At 39.5% G+C, this 18,371-nt stretch overlaps 1 protein-coding gene across 1 annotated transcript in view; it reads right to left on the bottom strand.

Annotated features, from left to right (window-relative positions):
- Positions 1-9,861: 9,861 nt before the first annotated feature.
- The window catches only part of LMO3 (LIM domain only 3), a gene marked incomplete at both ends in the record, with an annotated part of 54,458 nt that continues 45,948 nt past the window's right edge, over positions 9,862-18,371 (bottom strand). Inside the window, one exon of the mRNA XM_082280057.1 lies at positions 9,862-9,967. Within this exon, the coding sequence (XP_082136183.1) occupies positions 9,862-9,967 (106 nt within the window). The remainder of the gene's footprint in view (positions 9,968-18,371) is intronic.

Genomic DNA, 18,371 nt, shown 5'->3' on the forward strand with positions numbered 1-18,371 from the left:
GTCTTTATCTTAACTGACTTGTTTGTTCAGAGAGTAAGATGCTCTAAGACTAGTAAAAGTCAAATTTCCAATTTTTATGTTGATTGTGCTTCATTTTTGAATGGGAGCTCTTGCTGGGTTCCTTTGCTGCTTGTAGAAATAGGTTATTTTGCTATTCACAGGTGTGTGGGGATTCGCTATGCCTAATGGGCGGAAGTCTTACTGGAGAGCAAGATATGTGAGTGCAGGAGAGAAGCATCCAGAAAAACCACGTTTCAGTGTCTTTAAGACAGATCAGGGGGCATGATAGCTTATCAGAGTAAGTTTTCAGCTCTCAAATTCTACATTCAGATATTGGCTGAGGTGTTGAGTGAGAGCCAGTATGCCATGGCTTGAGCTGGCTTCCAAGTTATTCAGAGACCTTCTGTGACACCCTGTATGCTTTGACTGGCTGAAAAAATTAGCCAGGGCTGTGGCAAGCAATTGATGTAAAATGACAAAGGGCTGCCTTCTGCTACCTGTGATTCTTTCCACAAGCAAAATCCTCTCTCAGCTGCTACCACCAGCAGCACTTCTTTTGATTTTAGTGAGAATTAATCTGATTTATTTGGGCCTTGTGTATGATCAGAGATGTGTCTGAACCAAGTTTCTGTAGCTGAGAGACTTTTGTTCTGAATTAGTTCATTAATTTGGAACAATAACAAGGAGAGAGCAAATGTCAGAGTCCTGATTTTCCAGGTTGGGGTTTTGGTGAGGTTGAGGTGTGGATATGGTAGGAAAAATTGAATTTGAATAGGCTTAGTTTTTTTCAGGGAGATAGCAGAAGTTGCTTTTCTGGGTGATGCTGTGGGTAAAGCTGTTCTTCCAGAACTAAATCATCTCTTTGGGCAAAGTAGAGCCAGGTGAAAGAGCACATGAAAAAGATTTGTTATACTGGTTACTCCTGTTCTCCAGCAGAGCCAAAACATGTTCGTTCCCAGTGGTCTTTGTCCATAGCAGGTTGGACACAAAGGACACACTAAAGATGTGGCATGGGCTGGACTTGGTTTGGTTTTCTTTTTGCCAGGGACCATAAGGAAGCACAGCCATAGCAGGGCTAAAGGTGTCATCTTTTAAAATTGCAGCTGCAACATTTTCTTTCTTGTGAATTTAGCCTTAAGGATCTTATTTGCTCTCTTTCAGGTCTTTCAGATCACATCTCATCCACTTCTGTTTTGTGTAATCAACCAATTAACAGTGGCTTGAGAAGCAGGCAGGCATACGCATATGCTTTGTGGAAGAAAAATCATGAACGTGAAAATAAATTGTAGAGATTGTAATTGTTTTCCTTGCCTCATTCTTTCTTACTGTGTTAGTCCTCGTAGAAACTCAGGGAAGAATATTCTGGATCAAACCAAGTTCTTGTCTAGACAAGTGTCTGTCTCTGACAGGTACTATTAAAAGGTGGTTGGCAACTATGATAAGAAAAAGTAAAGGCAGAACAATCTTTTTCCCAGCACTTTTGCAGCAATTAGAGATTTTAGACAATTCCTAAGCTACAAGTTGCTATACTTTGCTGTTCTCCTGCTCTAGGTGTTTCATATGCTTAGCTGATGCCATTGAAATATCCCACAATTACTACCCTCACATGTCCTGTGAGGTAGAAAAGTGGTGTATTATCTCCACGTTAAGGATTTTGAACTGAGGAGCTGAGAGACTTGAAATGCCACCATCTAAAAATAGATTAGAGCTGTTACAGTTCATTAGCACAATAAAAACTTTGGACCAAACTGATATCCAGCCTGTCCTTAAAAATCCAACCTCTCTATAAACTTCCTATTACAATATTACATGACAAGGCAAGGGTGACTGCAACCCTGAAATTTTATGATACTTCTGTGTTGCTTCACTTTCTCAGTAAATGCCGGCAACATGATCCTGTGCATTATGACTTCAGTTACAGAGTTGCTTCCAGATGACTTTCAGGCTCCAAGATCAGGATCTTGCAGATTTTTCAGCTGGCCATACAAGACAAGGCAAAAGTGATTCCCATATTTTAAGAGGGCTTTGAGGGTAAGAGAAAAAGCCTGTTGCAATGCTACCAAAATAAACTGGGATGGGAGGCCAAAGCAGAAACTTTCCTTTCTGCAACAGTCTTAGTGGTGATATTTTATCATTTATGTGGTGATTGAGAGACGTAGGAACAGATGTGAGTCTGTCATTCTAAATTCAAGGCATTTGTTAGGCATTTATTTTGCTTTTTCTTTACTTTTAATTAATATGCACTCATTGTCACAAGGCTACTGTACTCCAGGAAGGCATTGTGTACAAGGAGTACTGAAATGCTCTGCTTTGACTTGAACAAAAGAAACCAATCAAAATTCTTTTATGGCTTTTTTTTTTTTACATTATTATTGTTCACAGCTCGTGTGTTTGGTTAGCAGTGGGATGTCTGATTCGGATACCTGGATCTTATACTGCAGTTGTGAATAGCTAATAAAGCTGTGGATTATGTATTTATAAGCTCTTATAATGTAACTCTAAGGTCTATATTGTTTTTTCCTTATTCTGTTCATCCAGAAAACTGGTTCCAATACTGGCAGTGTATTGATTGGATGACACTGACAGTAGTTTTAATGTCCTTGATATAAAAAAATGCTTAAACAAATGTTATATATTTTTAATAAGAAGCAAATATGCTTAGAAATACTCATGAATAACATAGGAAAACCCTAAGTTTCCTAGAGGCAAAAAAATGTTAAAAATCTGGTCTTAATTTCTAGACCTGTGCATTCAGATGAAAAAAATACATATGAATTACCTCTGTCTTTGGCCTAACAGTCTACTGATAGGGCTCTTTATACACATTATTTTATATATGTGTCTCCTCATAAACCCTCCCTCTTGGGAAGAACCTAAAGAAAAATAATCCCATTTTATATTGCTGTAGACTGTAGGTAGAACGACCGCTTTTCCACGCTGGAGTTGAGAGACTTTTGTGAAAGGAACCACAGTCCTGTATATTACAAACAAGTACAACCTGGATCCCAGCTGGATACAAAGACAAATCCATAGGCTGTACTCCTGTTGCTGCTTCTTTCTCTTTTCCCTGCCAACTCATTTGCTTAAGTATTTTATATAAAATGAAAGTCAAGGTTTATGGCAAGATTTATGTTCTGATATCCTTATCTTGGCATCCATGGAAAGATAGTGTTGGGACAGGGAAACAAATTTGTCATCTTGTTATCTTCTGATTTGGATTAAAACCACCTCTAACTAGCTGGCCTTCCAATGGCTCTTGCTTGTTATTTCTCAGTGGCACAGCCTATCACTTTGCTAAATGTAGATTGCTCTTGGCTAGTTTTTCAAAGTAATTTGACAACGTAGTTTGATTTTTCCTCTAACATAATCTAGACGTTGTTTCCCTGTAGTGGGACAAAGGGGATTGTGAAGAAACTATTATACAGAATTTCCCAGCAATTTCCTCCTGTCTTACAATACCTTTCATATTTTGCTTAACTATAGCAATCTTCCCAGGTTCAAATGCTCTGCTTAGCTGTGTTCAGGGTTTACATGAACTGTATGGATTTCATACATTAGATGAGACCTTGCTTAGAATACTAATGTTATGTGCTTTACAATAATGCAGTGAATCCCAATTTGGTTTGATTGCAATAAACTGGAGTCAAACATGCAAACCTTTGCTAATTTAAGTTGATTTTACCTTTATCGTTTTGCATATTGCATGATCTAGAGCCACACAAACAAAAGCTTGTTTGGACTTACCATGCTCTCCTTTTCAGAAAACAGAATTCTTTTTAATTAAAAACACTTTAAAAAAATCAGTATGTGTAATTGCTAACACCTGCTATGTGTTACTAACAGATGTTTCTTACTTACCTAAGGGAACTGTTATAATTACACTGTACGCTTATTGGAATGGCATTTAACCAAGATAGTTTAGGAACTTTAGGTGGTGACTTTGTGTTCTTTCATTCATCTTTCCTTTAAAATATTTTAAAAATAGCCAAACAACCAGGCCTCCTCGCTCACCTCCCCAGCTCCTATTCACCAAACACAGTTCAGCACAATGAAGCTTTGGGCATTCAGCCTCTGCTTGGTCTGTCCCTGAGCATCAAAGAGGGGTTTACGTTTGTTGCTCCAGGCACGGCCCTGGAGCCTGTCTTTGCAAGGCCTGGGGTGGGATGGTTACAATCCATGCTAAGAGTGGGGTTTGAGGAAAGCAGACTTGTTGATTGACCTTGAGCAGCCCACCTAACCTCTCTGTTTCTGTGTTCTCTACTGTGAAATGCCGGCAGTGTGGCCTCTTGACAATAATAACTAAGGTTGCAAAAGACCTCTAAGATCATTGAATCAAACCATTAACTCAGCACTGCCCAGTTCACCACTGAACCATGTTCTAAATGCCACATCCACAAATACCTCCAGGGATGGTGGACAGCTTGTTCCAGTGCTCAATCACCCCTTTTTCGGTGAAAAAATACTTCCAACCTCAACCTCCCCTGGCCCAACATGAGGCCATTTTCTCTTGTCCTGTTGCTTGTCACTTGGAAGAAAAGATGGACATCCACAGAGGAGGGAGGGCCAATTCATGAGTGTTTTCCCAGGGCTTTGAGGTTTTTAGGTTGGATTAGAGGTCAGTGGGACTAGCTCTGTCCTGTCACCAGGGCCTGCAGTGGAGGCAGGCTGCCCCAAGGCTGCTGCAGAGTGCTGCGGGCTGCAGGAGGTGCGGTGCATTTCTGCAAGTCAGTCTGTGCTCTCACTCTGCATCTTCATTTATGAAACTAATCACACAATTACCTGCAGGCATGTGTTAAATATGACACTGGTCTCTGCAAAATAATGGGCCAATTGCAAACAATGAATAAAGAGAGGCAGCTCCATTTATAACTGCTGTTTCAACAGAGCTGTGTTGTAATCAAAGTGATCTGAGGGTGACTCATTAATTAATTGATGTTCTTTTTTATTATGTGCTATTGAGTTAATGAGTAATTTGTGCTAGATAACTCTCTGAACACACTGATTACGTGAGATATTTTCTGGGGCTTTCATATCAATGACATGCTGAATAGGTGGAAGATGGTATTTGCTTATGTATACTCATTATTAGCAGGTTCAGGATGAATATAAATCAGCAGAAGGGCATTTTAAAAGGTATTAGATACAAGCAGCTCTTACTTTAATGCTTTAAACAGATACTCTTCAGCTTTTAATGCCTTAAATAGTATTAAAATCACTTCCTTTATAATACTTCTATCACCCACAATTGGCAGCTTTTAAAAAGGTGCCTACACAAAGGATTTTTACTGGGAGCATGTTTGTGCTAATGGCCTATTACCTTGCACATATTGTATTTTGGTTTCCTTTTGCAAGATACTGAACAGTAAACAGGTTTGGTCTGCATCATTGGCCTGAAGTAGGAGGAATGTGTTAAGTGAATATGTAATTGGCTTTTTTTATCTAAAGTGGTATTTAAAGGAATAAAAACACTGTTCTTATATACAGTACACACTTTGCTTTGTGTAGTTTGACTTGTTAAAGCTTTTGCTTTATTGAAACCACAACATCTCCAATGCCATAGGAGTTTTTTATTCATTAAACAACAAATGGCTAAATTGATAATTTAGTCTGACAACAGCAGCACAGTGGAAGCTTTCAGAAAAATCAGCTAAATGTATAAAATTATACCCAGCAATCACTACAGACCTTCATTTTTGACAAGATTTGTTCTAGGTACAGATGACTGTAAACTACCTACTGCTGAGAAAATTATAAGAAGCTGCTGCATATTTCGTTGAAAAAAGCCTTTAAAGTACTTTAAAGTCTGTACAGTCGAAACCTTGCCACAGTCCCTGTTTGTTTCTTTTTCCCAGTCTCCCTCCTCACTGACCACTTTTCAATTTATCTTCCCCAAGTCATTTTATGTGTAGGCAATTAGGAACCTTTGAGGGATTGCTGGATGATTTTCCTTTATTTACATTACATGAGCAAAAATTTGAACATTTTGGGAGGATAGGAAAGCATGAAGGTGTGCTTAAAAAAAACCACCAAACAACCCAGAAAATATAAAAACACAATCATGAAATAGATCCACTTTTAGCCCTGGTCACTGTTTCTGCCAAATCCAGGCTGTTTTGATTCATCACTACTTGTGGCAGACAACAGGCACAGCAGGTTACAGTTGTCAGAGGAGTTTTACAGTTAAAACTCAAGGTTTGATAAAATGTATTTTTCCACATGGCTCAAAAACCAGCCATCCAAGAATGGCAGATTTTAAAAAAATCATCATTATTATTTTTTGTCTGGCTAAACTTTGCGATGTGTACAGATAGAGATAAAATGCCCTAAAGATGGGAGACACAAGTGGAAGCATTCCTGCCTGGCAAATACACTGAGTAAGGGTCACTATCAGAGTGTTTTGCTGTATGCAAACATCTTGTTGACACACAGAGTGGTGGAGAAGGGGAACCAAGGTGGATAACAAAAAAGCAACCCAAAGGAATGGTCTAGGTCTCTGTTAAAATGATCACTAAAGTGACCTGGCAGATAATGTCTCTCCAATATTGACTTATGATGATATACTTTATTGGGGTTATAAGTGTTTCCATTAAATATTTCAGCTCTCAGTCATTATTTTAACAGCCAGGCTAGATGGAAGTTTGAAATACAGGAAAATGTGTAATTGATCTTTGACCTACATCAAATCTAAATTTATTCTGTATCCTCTACACACAAATTTTAGATATGTATGTGAATAAGATAGATGAGCATAAAGTGCTCAAAGCGGTGCCATACCATTGTGCACTGCAAATATATCCATATTTCTTTATCCATGCATCATTTAAGATTGATAGAATGCTGGGACTATTTTTTTTCCCCATAGCAGGACCACCTTCCTCTTCCATGCTTTGAGCCTATGCCACAAAACCCACATATGAGCAACGTGGCATGTAGCAATAAGCCACCCTTGCCCCATTCCACTCTCTTCGTTCGCTCCAGTAAAGAGCTGAGCAGTGGCACTTTGTGGGAATGAGAGATTCCTTTAGCACTTGCAGCACTATTAGTGTGTCGTTGCCATCATGCCCAGCCAAGCCTTCCACAGGCTAAGCTGGTTTTGGTGCTCTCCTGCCTCAGATCTGTGGTTACCTCCTGTGAATGCTCTGCTCCTCCCGGGATGTCCTGGTGCTGCTTGTAACACTTGCATGGTCTCCTGGTTTTCTGAAGAGGCAAAAATGCTTTACAAAAGCACTGTATCCATTAGCCCCGCTTGACAGATGGGGACAACTGAGGCACAGAGAAGTTGAGTGACTTGTCCAAGCTTAGAGGGAGTCAAAGACAGAGTCAAGGACCCTTCTTTCCTATTCTCCAGCCTTATTTCTGAACCAGGGATTTCTACCCATTCTGCAGTCTACTACTGGGAAGCAGAAGAGAGATCTTTCTGATTTCTAATGGAAAGACCCAAGAGAGGCTGGAGGAGAAAATTGAAATTGGGCTCAAAACAAGATAATATGATTCTTCCCTTTCTGTCCATCCTGACCTTCATGGAAAGGACAGCGTGTTTATTGCACTGAAGTAGATCTGTAAGAGCCTAATAGTACCTCTGACACCAACTGCTTCGTTATCCCAAAGACATTAAGGGACTGTGGAAGGGACTGGAAGAGACACTTGTGCTCAAGGTTAGGAAGGAAGATAGTCCACAAAAGAGGGCTAAATTTAATTTGAAAAACTATGTGGAGCTATTTCTTCTAATTAACAAGAACAGCCTGAGGAGTTGTTGCTTTTCTTACTGATCCTGTATGAGTCAAAGTCAAGTTTTGTGAGCCATGCTTATTTTCAAAAGGGTTCACAGCCAGAAAAAAAACCCACACTGTAACAACAGTCATTAAAACTAAATATCTAAGTCAAGCCACTGTGCAGTGTGCTCTTACCATACACTTAAGGAATTTCCCCACTGCATTACAAAGTTTCTTCCATCATCCCCAGCAAAAGCACGCTGAAACTGCAACAGGACAGGAAGAGCAGGGCAGGACAGCAGTCAGCTTGAGCAGAGACATGGGTTTGTACTCTAAATAAAAACAAGAGCTTAGCTTCATAGCAACATAGGGTATAGTGGGTTTCTTAGATTGTTTTTTGTGTTGTTCTTAATACTGTTTTGTTGTTTGTTTGTTTGTTTTTAATACAGGTTGTTTTCCCAGTGAGCTAGATTACAGTGGCAAACAGACATGAATTAAATATGCATTTAACAACTTTTTAAACATTCATCCTGCTTTCCTTTGCCAAACACCTGTAAGCTCTGTCAGGGGCATGAGCACTTAGGGACATCCTGCTGATGCAATAGCTTCATGGCTTTAAAAACAGAGGTCCACCTCTCTTAGAAAACGAACTGATTGCCAACAGGAGCTGTCAGCAGTGATTCCACCTCTGTCAAAAGGATTTTAATTGCCAGTATTGATGGGACAAACCTGTAGGATGTTGGCATGGACAGCAAAGTACCTGTGCAGTTGAGTGTGGTAGCTCTCGCTTGCTATTGCAAAGTTTTGTCCCATCCACATCAGCATTTAAATTACCTTCAGCATTCACTGAGGTGGGTAATTAGCAACCAGTCACTCTCCCAGTGTCAGCCCAGGGTCATTTCTTTAATGTAAATAGACCCTCAGAGGGGGCTGTTTACAGTGCCTTCTACTTTCACTTTTTTCCAGGGTTTGTTGAGGACGCAGCCCCAGAAAACATGAGGGTTAAGCCCTGATTAAAACAAAAAAAAAAAGTAAAAAAACCCCAAAACCAATGAAAAAAAACAACAAAAAAAGTAAAAAAAAAAAAAAGAAAATAAAAGGAAAGAGAGAGAGGGAGATGAGAGAGAGAGAGAGAGACCCCTCCAATTTTAAGAATTTTTTAAAAAGTATATAAACAGAAACCTTCTCCCTTTCCTCCCCCCCCAAATTAATGATTTCAGAAAAATAACATATATATTTATATATATATATATATATATAAAATAAGATACCCAGAGGCACTGGTTTGCATTAGGGCTTAATTTCCAGCTAAATTAAAAATCAAATCCAGGCATTTGGAATGCCTAAGGGGCACAAAAGCAGCACCCAAAATCATTAACTTTTGTACCTTTTATAATATATCTCAAACCAGTCAGATTTGCTTTTCAAAATTTTGTAGTAAAATAAAAGTGCTCTTTGAGGAAAATCCATTCAATTAAACAACAGATGCTTAACCCCTGAAAAATAGAGGCTTATAAGAGAAGTGCTGATAGACCCTTAACCATAGCATCATTAGCAGCAGGTGCTGCTAGTTATTAGTTTTCTAAATAGTTTTAATGTAAACAGTATTCTTAAGCTCTAAGTGTAGCATAATGGTTGGGATTTGCTCTTTAATGCTTTTTACTAGAAAGATACAGCTCATTTAAAATAGCTGGTAGATACAGAAAGCATAAATATACAGTAAGTTTAAACACTGATTGTACTAAATGCAACAATACAAAGAAGCAAACAGGAACACAAATGGTAACACAATAAAACTGTATTACATTTGTGCTTCAAATATTACAATACATTATGTACAATAGTCCAAAATAAACATCTCATGCCAAATGACACAAAAAGAAACAAAAAACCCCAAACAAACCAAAAATCCCAAGAGCAAGCAAAAAGAATCCAGCTGTATATACAGTACCTTTTTAATTAACATTCAACTCTGAACTGGAGCAATTTTCACTACATACAGATGCAGTCCGCCTTTTATTTCACGCAACCATTCTGTCTCCCTATATCTATGCTATTCAGTAGGTTCCTGTGTCATTTCTTATATACATGTTGAGCAAAAAAGATAAAAGAACGTAGTGCTTTTTATTCTTAATGATGTGGCATCCGATCAGCGAACCTGGGGTGCATAACCTTCTTTCATTAAACCCTCCTCATAGTCTGTCTGGCACAGAATCATGTTGTTCTTCAGGAAAAATTTGTCTCCAACACAAAATCTGAAATTAAAAATAGTAAAGAGAAAAGAAAAGAAGGAGATAGGTTGAGGATCAATAATGTGACATGGTCATACAGGTGAGGGTTGTCGAGCAAGTGTTGGCTGGACAGCGCCCGCAGACAAGTGTGCGCGTGGGAAAACCCAGCAGAGGTGCCACAATTAATCCTGTGCTTTCAACAAAATCTAGTGCATTCAGGCACTTCTGCTTCCCCAGCCAAAGACCTCATTCAAAGCCCACCGTGGGCTGTGGGAGGCCTGGATCAGGTCACCGGCACACAGATAAAAACCCAGTAAATATCCCAGGCTGCTGAGCTGAGTGAAAAGTAAATGTCCTGCTTTTGTGCAAACCAGAAGGAAGACAGGGTGATTGCGTGCAGTGGAAAGCTTGTCTGAGATATGTTATAATTGTCTTGTGTGCCAGTAAGAATTTCTTGTCGTGTTCCAGTTGGATATTTCACTAGATTTGATTTAAGATGATGATTCGGGGAACTGTTTCTAGCACACACACAGCTTTACAAATACTGTGGTGCAAACTAGACACACACAGGCTTGCAGAGAAACCTCTTTTCTTTTTTTCCTGTAGGAGTTGATTACAAATTTAGTTACTCAGCTAACTACTCTCTCTTGTGGTATCAGCATACCTACCTCGTTATACTATTACGTGCATCGGAATCATCTGATTGCTGCAAAACGCTACTGAGAGATTTCATTTGCTTTTCTCTGATGAGTAGGACAATCACATAATATTAATGCTCCTGGCTGGCTGACTTCAAACTTCGAGTCAAGTAGGATTTCCCAGCTAAAAAATACGCTTGAATTTAAGAAGGCTCTTCCCTGACACACCCCTCAACCCTTTCCCTTGACAAAGCCAATCTTCTTGAAGATAGTTAGGGAGAAGTGAATGGGGCCAATGCAGAAAAAAAGTTTCCCTAGTGACTGCCTTGGCAGGGTTACATGCCTTTGTTTGTAGTGAACTCTCCAGCTATGAAATATACTGGGAGGCACTGCTTGCCTTACTCCAATTAAAATGAAAGAAAGTAACCTAAATGAACCCCTTAACACTGATGTGAATAAATGAAACCAGTTTCTACCAGCTAATTATGGATCTCAGTACATAAAGTATTGTTTAATGTGTAACGGATTATAATGTCCTTTTTTAATATAATTTCCAAATGGTGACATCTTGGACACAATTAGGGTCAGATATAAATGCTTGTGTTGTTTATGGTAGATTTAACAGCAGAGTAGCTATGGGAATAGCTGTATATGTATTTAATTGTAACAATTTAACCTTCAAATACTGGTGCCTGCTGTAGTTGACCCAGTAAAACTCCATAAATGACACAGGTTGACCCACCTGCCCCCTGACAGTGGCCTGTCTTTATCAGATAGTCAATTTCTAATAATGTTCAAGCAGAAATCTTGGTGAATTGTCACAGATTAAATTGTGTATGGAGAGCAGTCCTTTAATGTTTTGTGAAGTTGGAGGTTTAAATGAGTAGCAGTTGGACTGATTTACATTTGTGAAGATTGGAATGCTAGACAAACAGTGAACCCATTTATTTTCCAACTGGGTAGCTTTGGAAATTTATCCTTATGCTAGCTAAATAGATAGAGGGAAAATAGTGTAATAAAAAAGTGGATTGAAAAGAATTAGCTCTGCTCTTAAAGGAAAATTGGTTTGTTTATTTGTGGACTTTTTTTTTCTGTGGGATTACTGCCTGCTGCTGATGATGATTGAAAATAGAGATTATGCAAGGATCCCGAAATCTTGAAGTTATTTATGGTCTACACTCTTTTACAGAATTTAGAGGTTGCTATTATTCTTCCCACCCCAATCCTGGCATACTAGGCTATTAACAACACAAAATGATTTTGAGTAGCTATGTTGAAATGTAGAATTTGTGCATAAAAGTTGTTCTTTGGTGGTTTTTTTCTAGCTTCCATCTTTTGTATTTTTGTCCATTGACAGCAACGCTGAGAAGAATTCTTTTGCGCACCTTACAAGATTAGGTAAAGGAGTCTTGACTAGTGCCAACATGTAAAATTTGCTTTTCCCAAAGAAGTCACATTTAAAATCAACAAACAACAAACAAAACCCCCCCGAACCCAGTGCACCAGTGGGACACAAAACCACCTTTGCACCCATCAGAAAGAACTAAGTCTGAACTGAGAACGTTATTCAGCTGTGTATTCCTTTTGTTCCAGGGTAAGACAGACCTTAGCAAACTAATTTGTTTAAAGTATTTAGTAAATGAAAAATACACTGCTGAAGTGCAATTGGCTTGCATGGCAATATGTAACACGTGTGACTTCTTGCAATATTGCTTGCACCAAAATCCTGGCTGAAGGATTTTGTTTCTCAGCCCTCAGAGGAGTGACACAGTTTCAATTAAACTGCACCAGCTACATGGGAGTGTCAGGATGCCTCTCCCAATAAAAAGTGTCAATGCCTTTTGTTTTGCATGTGTTGAGCCAGGAGTGCTCTACCTATGTCTACGTGGCATGTGGCATGTGACAGCTTTATGCATGAGTGGCTTTAAACATACACAGTTCCACAGATCACTTACGTTCCAAGCGTGCAGCTGGCTCATGGAGAGGCTGCCAGTGGTCTGTCTAGACATGCTTGGCTGTGTGATAACCTGTGGGGTGGGGGTGTGTCTGCATGGGAACACATCCTCTGGATGGTCCTCTGTGCCTTGGGGGAAACCTGCTGCTTGTGATACTGTGGGTTGAAATTCTTCACACTCTTTTCGCATTGTGCAAGCTCGGTGACAAGTATATTTGGCAAAGGCTGATGGTGAGGCTTGTGTGGGACCCTGGGTATTAAATATGTGAATTGTGTGCTCATTAGGTGACAAAGTGGTAAACACCAGCTGAAAAACCTCTAATCCTGGCATGCTGGCTCCCAGGTACAATGAAACAGGGCAAGTAAGCAGATGAAGTAGGATGAATTCTGGCCATTCACACTTTCAACCTTATTTGACTCTCAAAAGCAGATTTAGCCTCTTCTGAAGTGAAAGAGCTATATCTGTAACTAATTCAGATTGGGTTTGCACACTGCAAGATTTAAACCTGGCTCAGCTTTAAAATGGGAGGGTAAATTGAAGCCTAGCCTCCCACTAAGGTTGGGGTTTTTTTATGGAATTGGCATAGGATGTAAATCAGGGCACCATTTGGGCACATATATTAAATGGAGTGGAAGAGCATATTAAGATGCCACTGTGTTAGGAGTATATAATTAGGCAAGATTATTACTCTTCTAGCAGGCAGATGGTAGTCTTCAGCCTTCCCTAAAACCCTCACCCAATTTTTTTAATAGGCATGCAAGATGAACAGGAAAGAATATACAATAGGCTGCATTAACATGCCAGATTGGACTTAGCACCATAAATTGATAATAGTACTTTTGACACGACTGTGACATTAGTAGAATGACCATTATAATTAACCTACATCCTAGAACTCCTGTCATATTTCACAATGGCAAAAGGAAGGCCATTTATATTACAAAATGACCTCTGTTATCACCTTGTTTGGAAGGGGAAGGTGTGCCTAGACTAACCACAAGAAGTATAAAACTTCCATTTTGAGAAGTAGTCCTTTCATTATTCAGAACAGACATTTAAGGAGATCTCACTGCTGTCTGTCATCTTTTCTGATGCACAGGACATGTGTCAAGGTACTGAAGACTTCTTAAGAAAGCAAGAGAAATATTGCTGGGGACGAAGATGGCTGTGTGTGTGCCTCCTCTGGTAAGGTTAGATCTTTGTCACTGTAGAAGGAGACAAAATCTGGAAGCATTTGGTTGATCTCCTGAGGATTAGGACAGCTCAGACTTACCACGCCCACATCCTTCCCCTCTGCTTTTTGCAGTCAGTGATGCAACTTGGGCTCTGCTTTTCTCCTTCCCTCTCCTTTTAAATGCTGAGCTTCCAGTACAACTCACATTAACGTTAATCTCTGTGCATCACCAAGAGAACAAAGCCACTCTTTTACATCACAGTTCATCAGCCCACACCTGTGGTTTATTAATTCTGGGGTTCTGTCAAGATGTCCATTTCAAAGGCTGGAAAGTGGGAGCTGTGCCTGAGTTTGTGCATTTTCACCAGTACCTTGCAGAATACATAGGCACAGAATCCCAGTTCAACTTGAAATGGCAAACCTCAACTTGCTGTGCCTTTCATGTACTATTTTATAAAAAGCAGGTATGGACAATATGTTAATTTGTATTCTAAATTTTGAGACATCCAATGAAAATAAGCAGCACTCAGGCCGTCAGAATTTATAAAATGCCCACTCACGCGAAAATCTGATATTGGTGTTTGAAATAAGGATGTCCCTGGCATTGCATTCCCTCTCCCCTGCTTGACAGAGAACAAAGGCAGCATTGTGTGGGCATTTTACAGTTTATACTGGAGGTAAGTGTTTACAACTACATCAGGACAGCAATTTCAGTGAGTGTGTAACCATTTTCAGTCCAGTTTCTATTAAAATAAAGGCTTTCAGATAGAAGGGTAGAACAGTTGATTTAAACACCTCTCAGCAGTAGCAGATGGGGGTTTTAAGCCATACTCTGAGCTGACTTCCAACGGCAGGAAGAAAATATCACAGAAGTAGGGAACAAGCTGCTAAAGACGCCGACAGAGAGTGAGAGGAAGGACACATAAACTCTGGGAAGTGGGAAAGCCGAAGGCAGACTGACATCATTGCTGTAGTCAAAAGTGTCAAGCACAGATACAGCTGAGCCCACTTGCAAGATTTTCCACTCCATTTTCTTAGTCACACACATGCAACCTGACAAAGTGTGAAAGGCAGTGTCTGTTTACAAGTTTATTTTTCCAGTGGTTTCCTTCCCCCCCCCCCCTTTAAATTTTCTGCAGAAATTAAATATATAGAGGTTACTGTCAGTGTGAGGTGAAGGGCTTCTGAAGAGAAGTTAAATATGTTTACAGAGAAGAAAGGGGAACACTCACACCATTAAGATGACTGTCACTAAGCTCTGCAGGTACTTAGGCGATGGAAAAACTTCAAATTAGGAGTAAGCTGGACAGAGACATGAGAGATAAGAGGATGCTAAAACCTTTAGGCTAGGAGCAGAGCTTAATATTCACCAAATTGCTACAGCTTTAAGCATCAGTATCAAGAAAAACGTGGGGAAAATATCTCAAAAACTGGCTGGCTGGAGCAATTAGATCCTAGAGCTGAATAGCTTTATGAAAGGGAAAATAGGAGACAGTGCCTATTTGACACCAGGGGACCAGGCTTAGTGGCTCAGGAGCTCTCTTTCAGGCCGACGCCTACAGTCTGTCTTCCTGGAATACAGTATGTGAGACAATGCCTTTTTCTCCTCACTCTGAAAAAGTCACATTCAGGAGGCCAAGAAAGGGACAGGCATGTTCTGAGTCAGTTCAGAGCTGGAGTTCATGGCCCGAACAAAAGTCCCCTTAAGTGAAGGGAGCCTAATTACCATCCACACCGAGACTTGCACTGGATGGTGAGTTGTAGATACTCAAAAATAATAAAGCAAACAGTGGAGTTGTCCATAAAAGCAGAAAAATCACTGAATCTTCACAAAGAGCACTAGGCAAAAATGGGCAGGCATCTCTCTGGGCCAGGATCAATCATTTAAAGGGTAGGAATGTGAAGGTCTTGCAATAGCAAGACCGAAGAACGGGCTGCCCGAAGGATCAGTGAGATGTGTGTTAATATAAATATTACTTAGCTTGAAAAGCAGAAGGGGCTGGAAGAATCAACCAGGCACAGAACATAAAAAAAAAAAAAGTCAGTGTTGGCAAAGACAAAGTAGAGCAGTCTGAAGAAAACAGTTCCATGAACTGTACTCATGAACATTGCATGCATTCTGAGAGGAAAAAACCTAAATGGTAGATGATAGCTGAAAATGAAGTGTGGAATCAAACAGAGAGCAATACATGCTCTGCAGATCTACTGTAGAGAATGACCCAAAGGTTTTAAAACTTAATGGGGGAAGATGATATGAAATTGGGAATAAGGCTAAACAGGTCTTGCAATAGCTGGTGAGCCTTGATACACCCACTGGTGATTTTTGGATATTGTTGATGTGTTTGTGAATAAAAATATTCTCTTCAATAAATAAATAAATTCCATATTGGTGGAATTAGTGGCTGGAGTGAAAGGAAAGAGCAAACCTAAAACCCCTGAATAACATTATTTTGTATACAAAGGGGCAGCAGAAACTTAATGAACTGCTGTCTTATAAACACATCCTCACTCAGAATCTGCTGTGTGGTTTTGATTACCTTGAGCAGAGGAAGAAAAAAGGATCCTAAAGGACAACAGAAATTATTAATGACATGGTGACTGACAAGATTCTTCTGTTTAAAAGAAAAGAGGAAAAGGTTTCATAGTAGATCTGAAAACCCCAAAGCTGGGATGGGTCAGGTGTCTAGCAGTGTGGGGGTTTACTGTTAGACAGGTAACAAAAAACAAAAGATTTGAAGCTATTAATGAGAAAATATAGTCAGTGGGGTGGTTTGCCATAGGAACCACAGAAGAGCTATGCTGGAACATCCATAAAATAGGATTTTTTTGTAAATAAACGAAAATTAATTCTTCAGAGGGCCACTAGTCCTAAATTGTGAGGAAGAAAGGTACCCTACAGGCAAGTCTGCTTTATTAGGCTCCATGAGAGCTATTGCAATAGAATCAGGATTAGGGTCACTTTCGAGAACTTCTGAAATTCTTCGAAACTCCTGGAACCACTCCCTGTTTTCACGAGATGAACTAGACTCTATTTCAGGTAAATTCATTCTTTTGTTCTCAGTCTAAGACACCTGTAAGACTATTTCAGCAACTCTTTGCCCAAAATACATGCAAAGTAAAAATCAAATAAAAGATTAGATTGAAGGCTCAGGAATAACGAGGCTGAGAATTATTAAATAACCCAGTTAAGCTCCATTTCAGAAGCATCTAACAGCACTTTTCCGGGGGGATCAGTGGCCCCAGGGAACACTACGACGTGTGTTAGCTGCGAAGTGAAATTGTACATTATTTCACAGTTGTAATGGTAAAAGAGGAATATTAAAAATATTCATAACAGCTGTGCTTTTTTTTTTTTTTGGCAGGGGGGTGGGGGGAAGAAAAAGAAAGTTCCCTTCCTCAGACCCAAGAGTGTTAACTATGATGAAAATCTTTTGCACTCCGGCTAACAAACATTGTCTGCTTTGCTTGACTGATGAAGATTAGCTGACTTCTTACATTAAAGAAGTTTGTCTTGTATGGGCTGAAGTGACAAGACAATAACTAAGTGCTAATTGTGCATAACCAACACTAAAGATATGCAGCCCCATTATGGCATGTAATAAATGAAGCGAACAACAGAAATATATTAGGCGCTTTAATAATGATACCAGGACGGTGGTTTGGAAAAAAACAGGATGTGAAGGGTTTGGGAAACGAAACCTAGGACACTGTGTGTGTCTCTTAAATGGGTACTGTGGGAGCCTCTGCCTGCCTTGCTCAGAACACAGCTTCTCAGTTCTGTGGCAAGACAAAATTGATATAGGACTTTAAATAGCATTAGAACCTATAATTACTTTGCATTATTATATAGTTTAAGCAGTGGTTATTACTTGCCTGGTATTTTAATTTCCCATGTAACATGATGAAAAAGGTCAATTTGGCTTTTTTTAAAGAGCGTAATTGTAGTGTGCTACACTTATTAGCAGCTGTACATTTTATGGTTCTTTAGGGATGTTTGATTTTTAAATGACTACAGTGCTAAAAAATAATACTCTGTAGGACAAGGTGAGTTAGGAAAGCTTATTTAGAGCTGTGTCTAGCTTTGTTGTGTCAGGCTATTATCTTCCTAATTTTTCATTGCTTCCCTAAAAATGTACATCTTGTGTTTCATCCCAACTGAAGAAATTAAAAAAAAAATATGAATGCTATAAGCCTCTAAATAGGATCACGTAATAACTGAAAAATAACTGAAAGTAGTAGGGACATCAAGGAGTGGACATAATTGGCTCTCTCACTTCCCAGACCTCACGGAAGTCAGTGGCAAAGCTGCTATCAGCTCTGGTGGAGTCAGAAATGGGGCTCTCGGTGAAATCTCTGATGGGATTCAGCCACCACTCTGAATATAGCTGGTATAAACTTGGCTCTATTCACCTCTGAAATAATCAGTTGTTACAATTTTACCATTTTGGACATTTGTTCTCCAACTGTGCCATATAGATGGTGCTTTAGATTCAGGTTTGGATCCTTGGGATTTTTATAACCTACTGTTTGGATATGGAAATAAAAACAGGACTGTAAGAGCTTCAATGCTGCTGCAGAGGAAATGGTGGAAACAACACCTTTTAAATTTAAATGATTACAGTTCTGGCAACAGGAAGAAACAATGTGTACTTTAAAAGAAA

Source organism: Coloeus monedula (genome assembly GCF_965178545.1).
Source record: "Coloeus monedula genome assembly, chromosome: 4".
Classification (NCBI taxonomy): domain Eukaryota; kingdom Metazoa; phylum Chordata; class Aves; order Passeriformes; family Corvidae; genus Coloeus; species Coloeus monedula.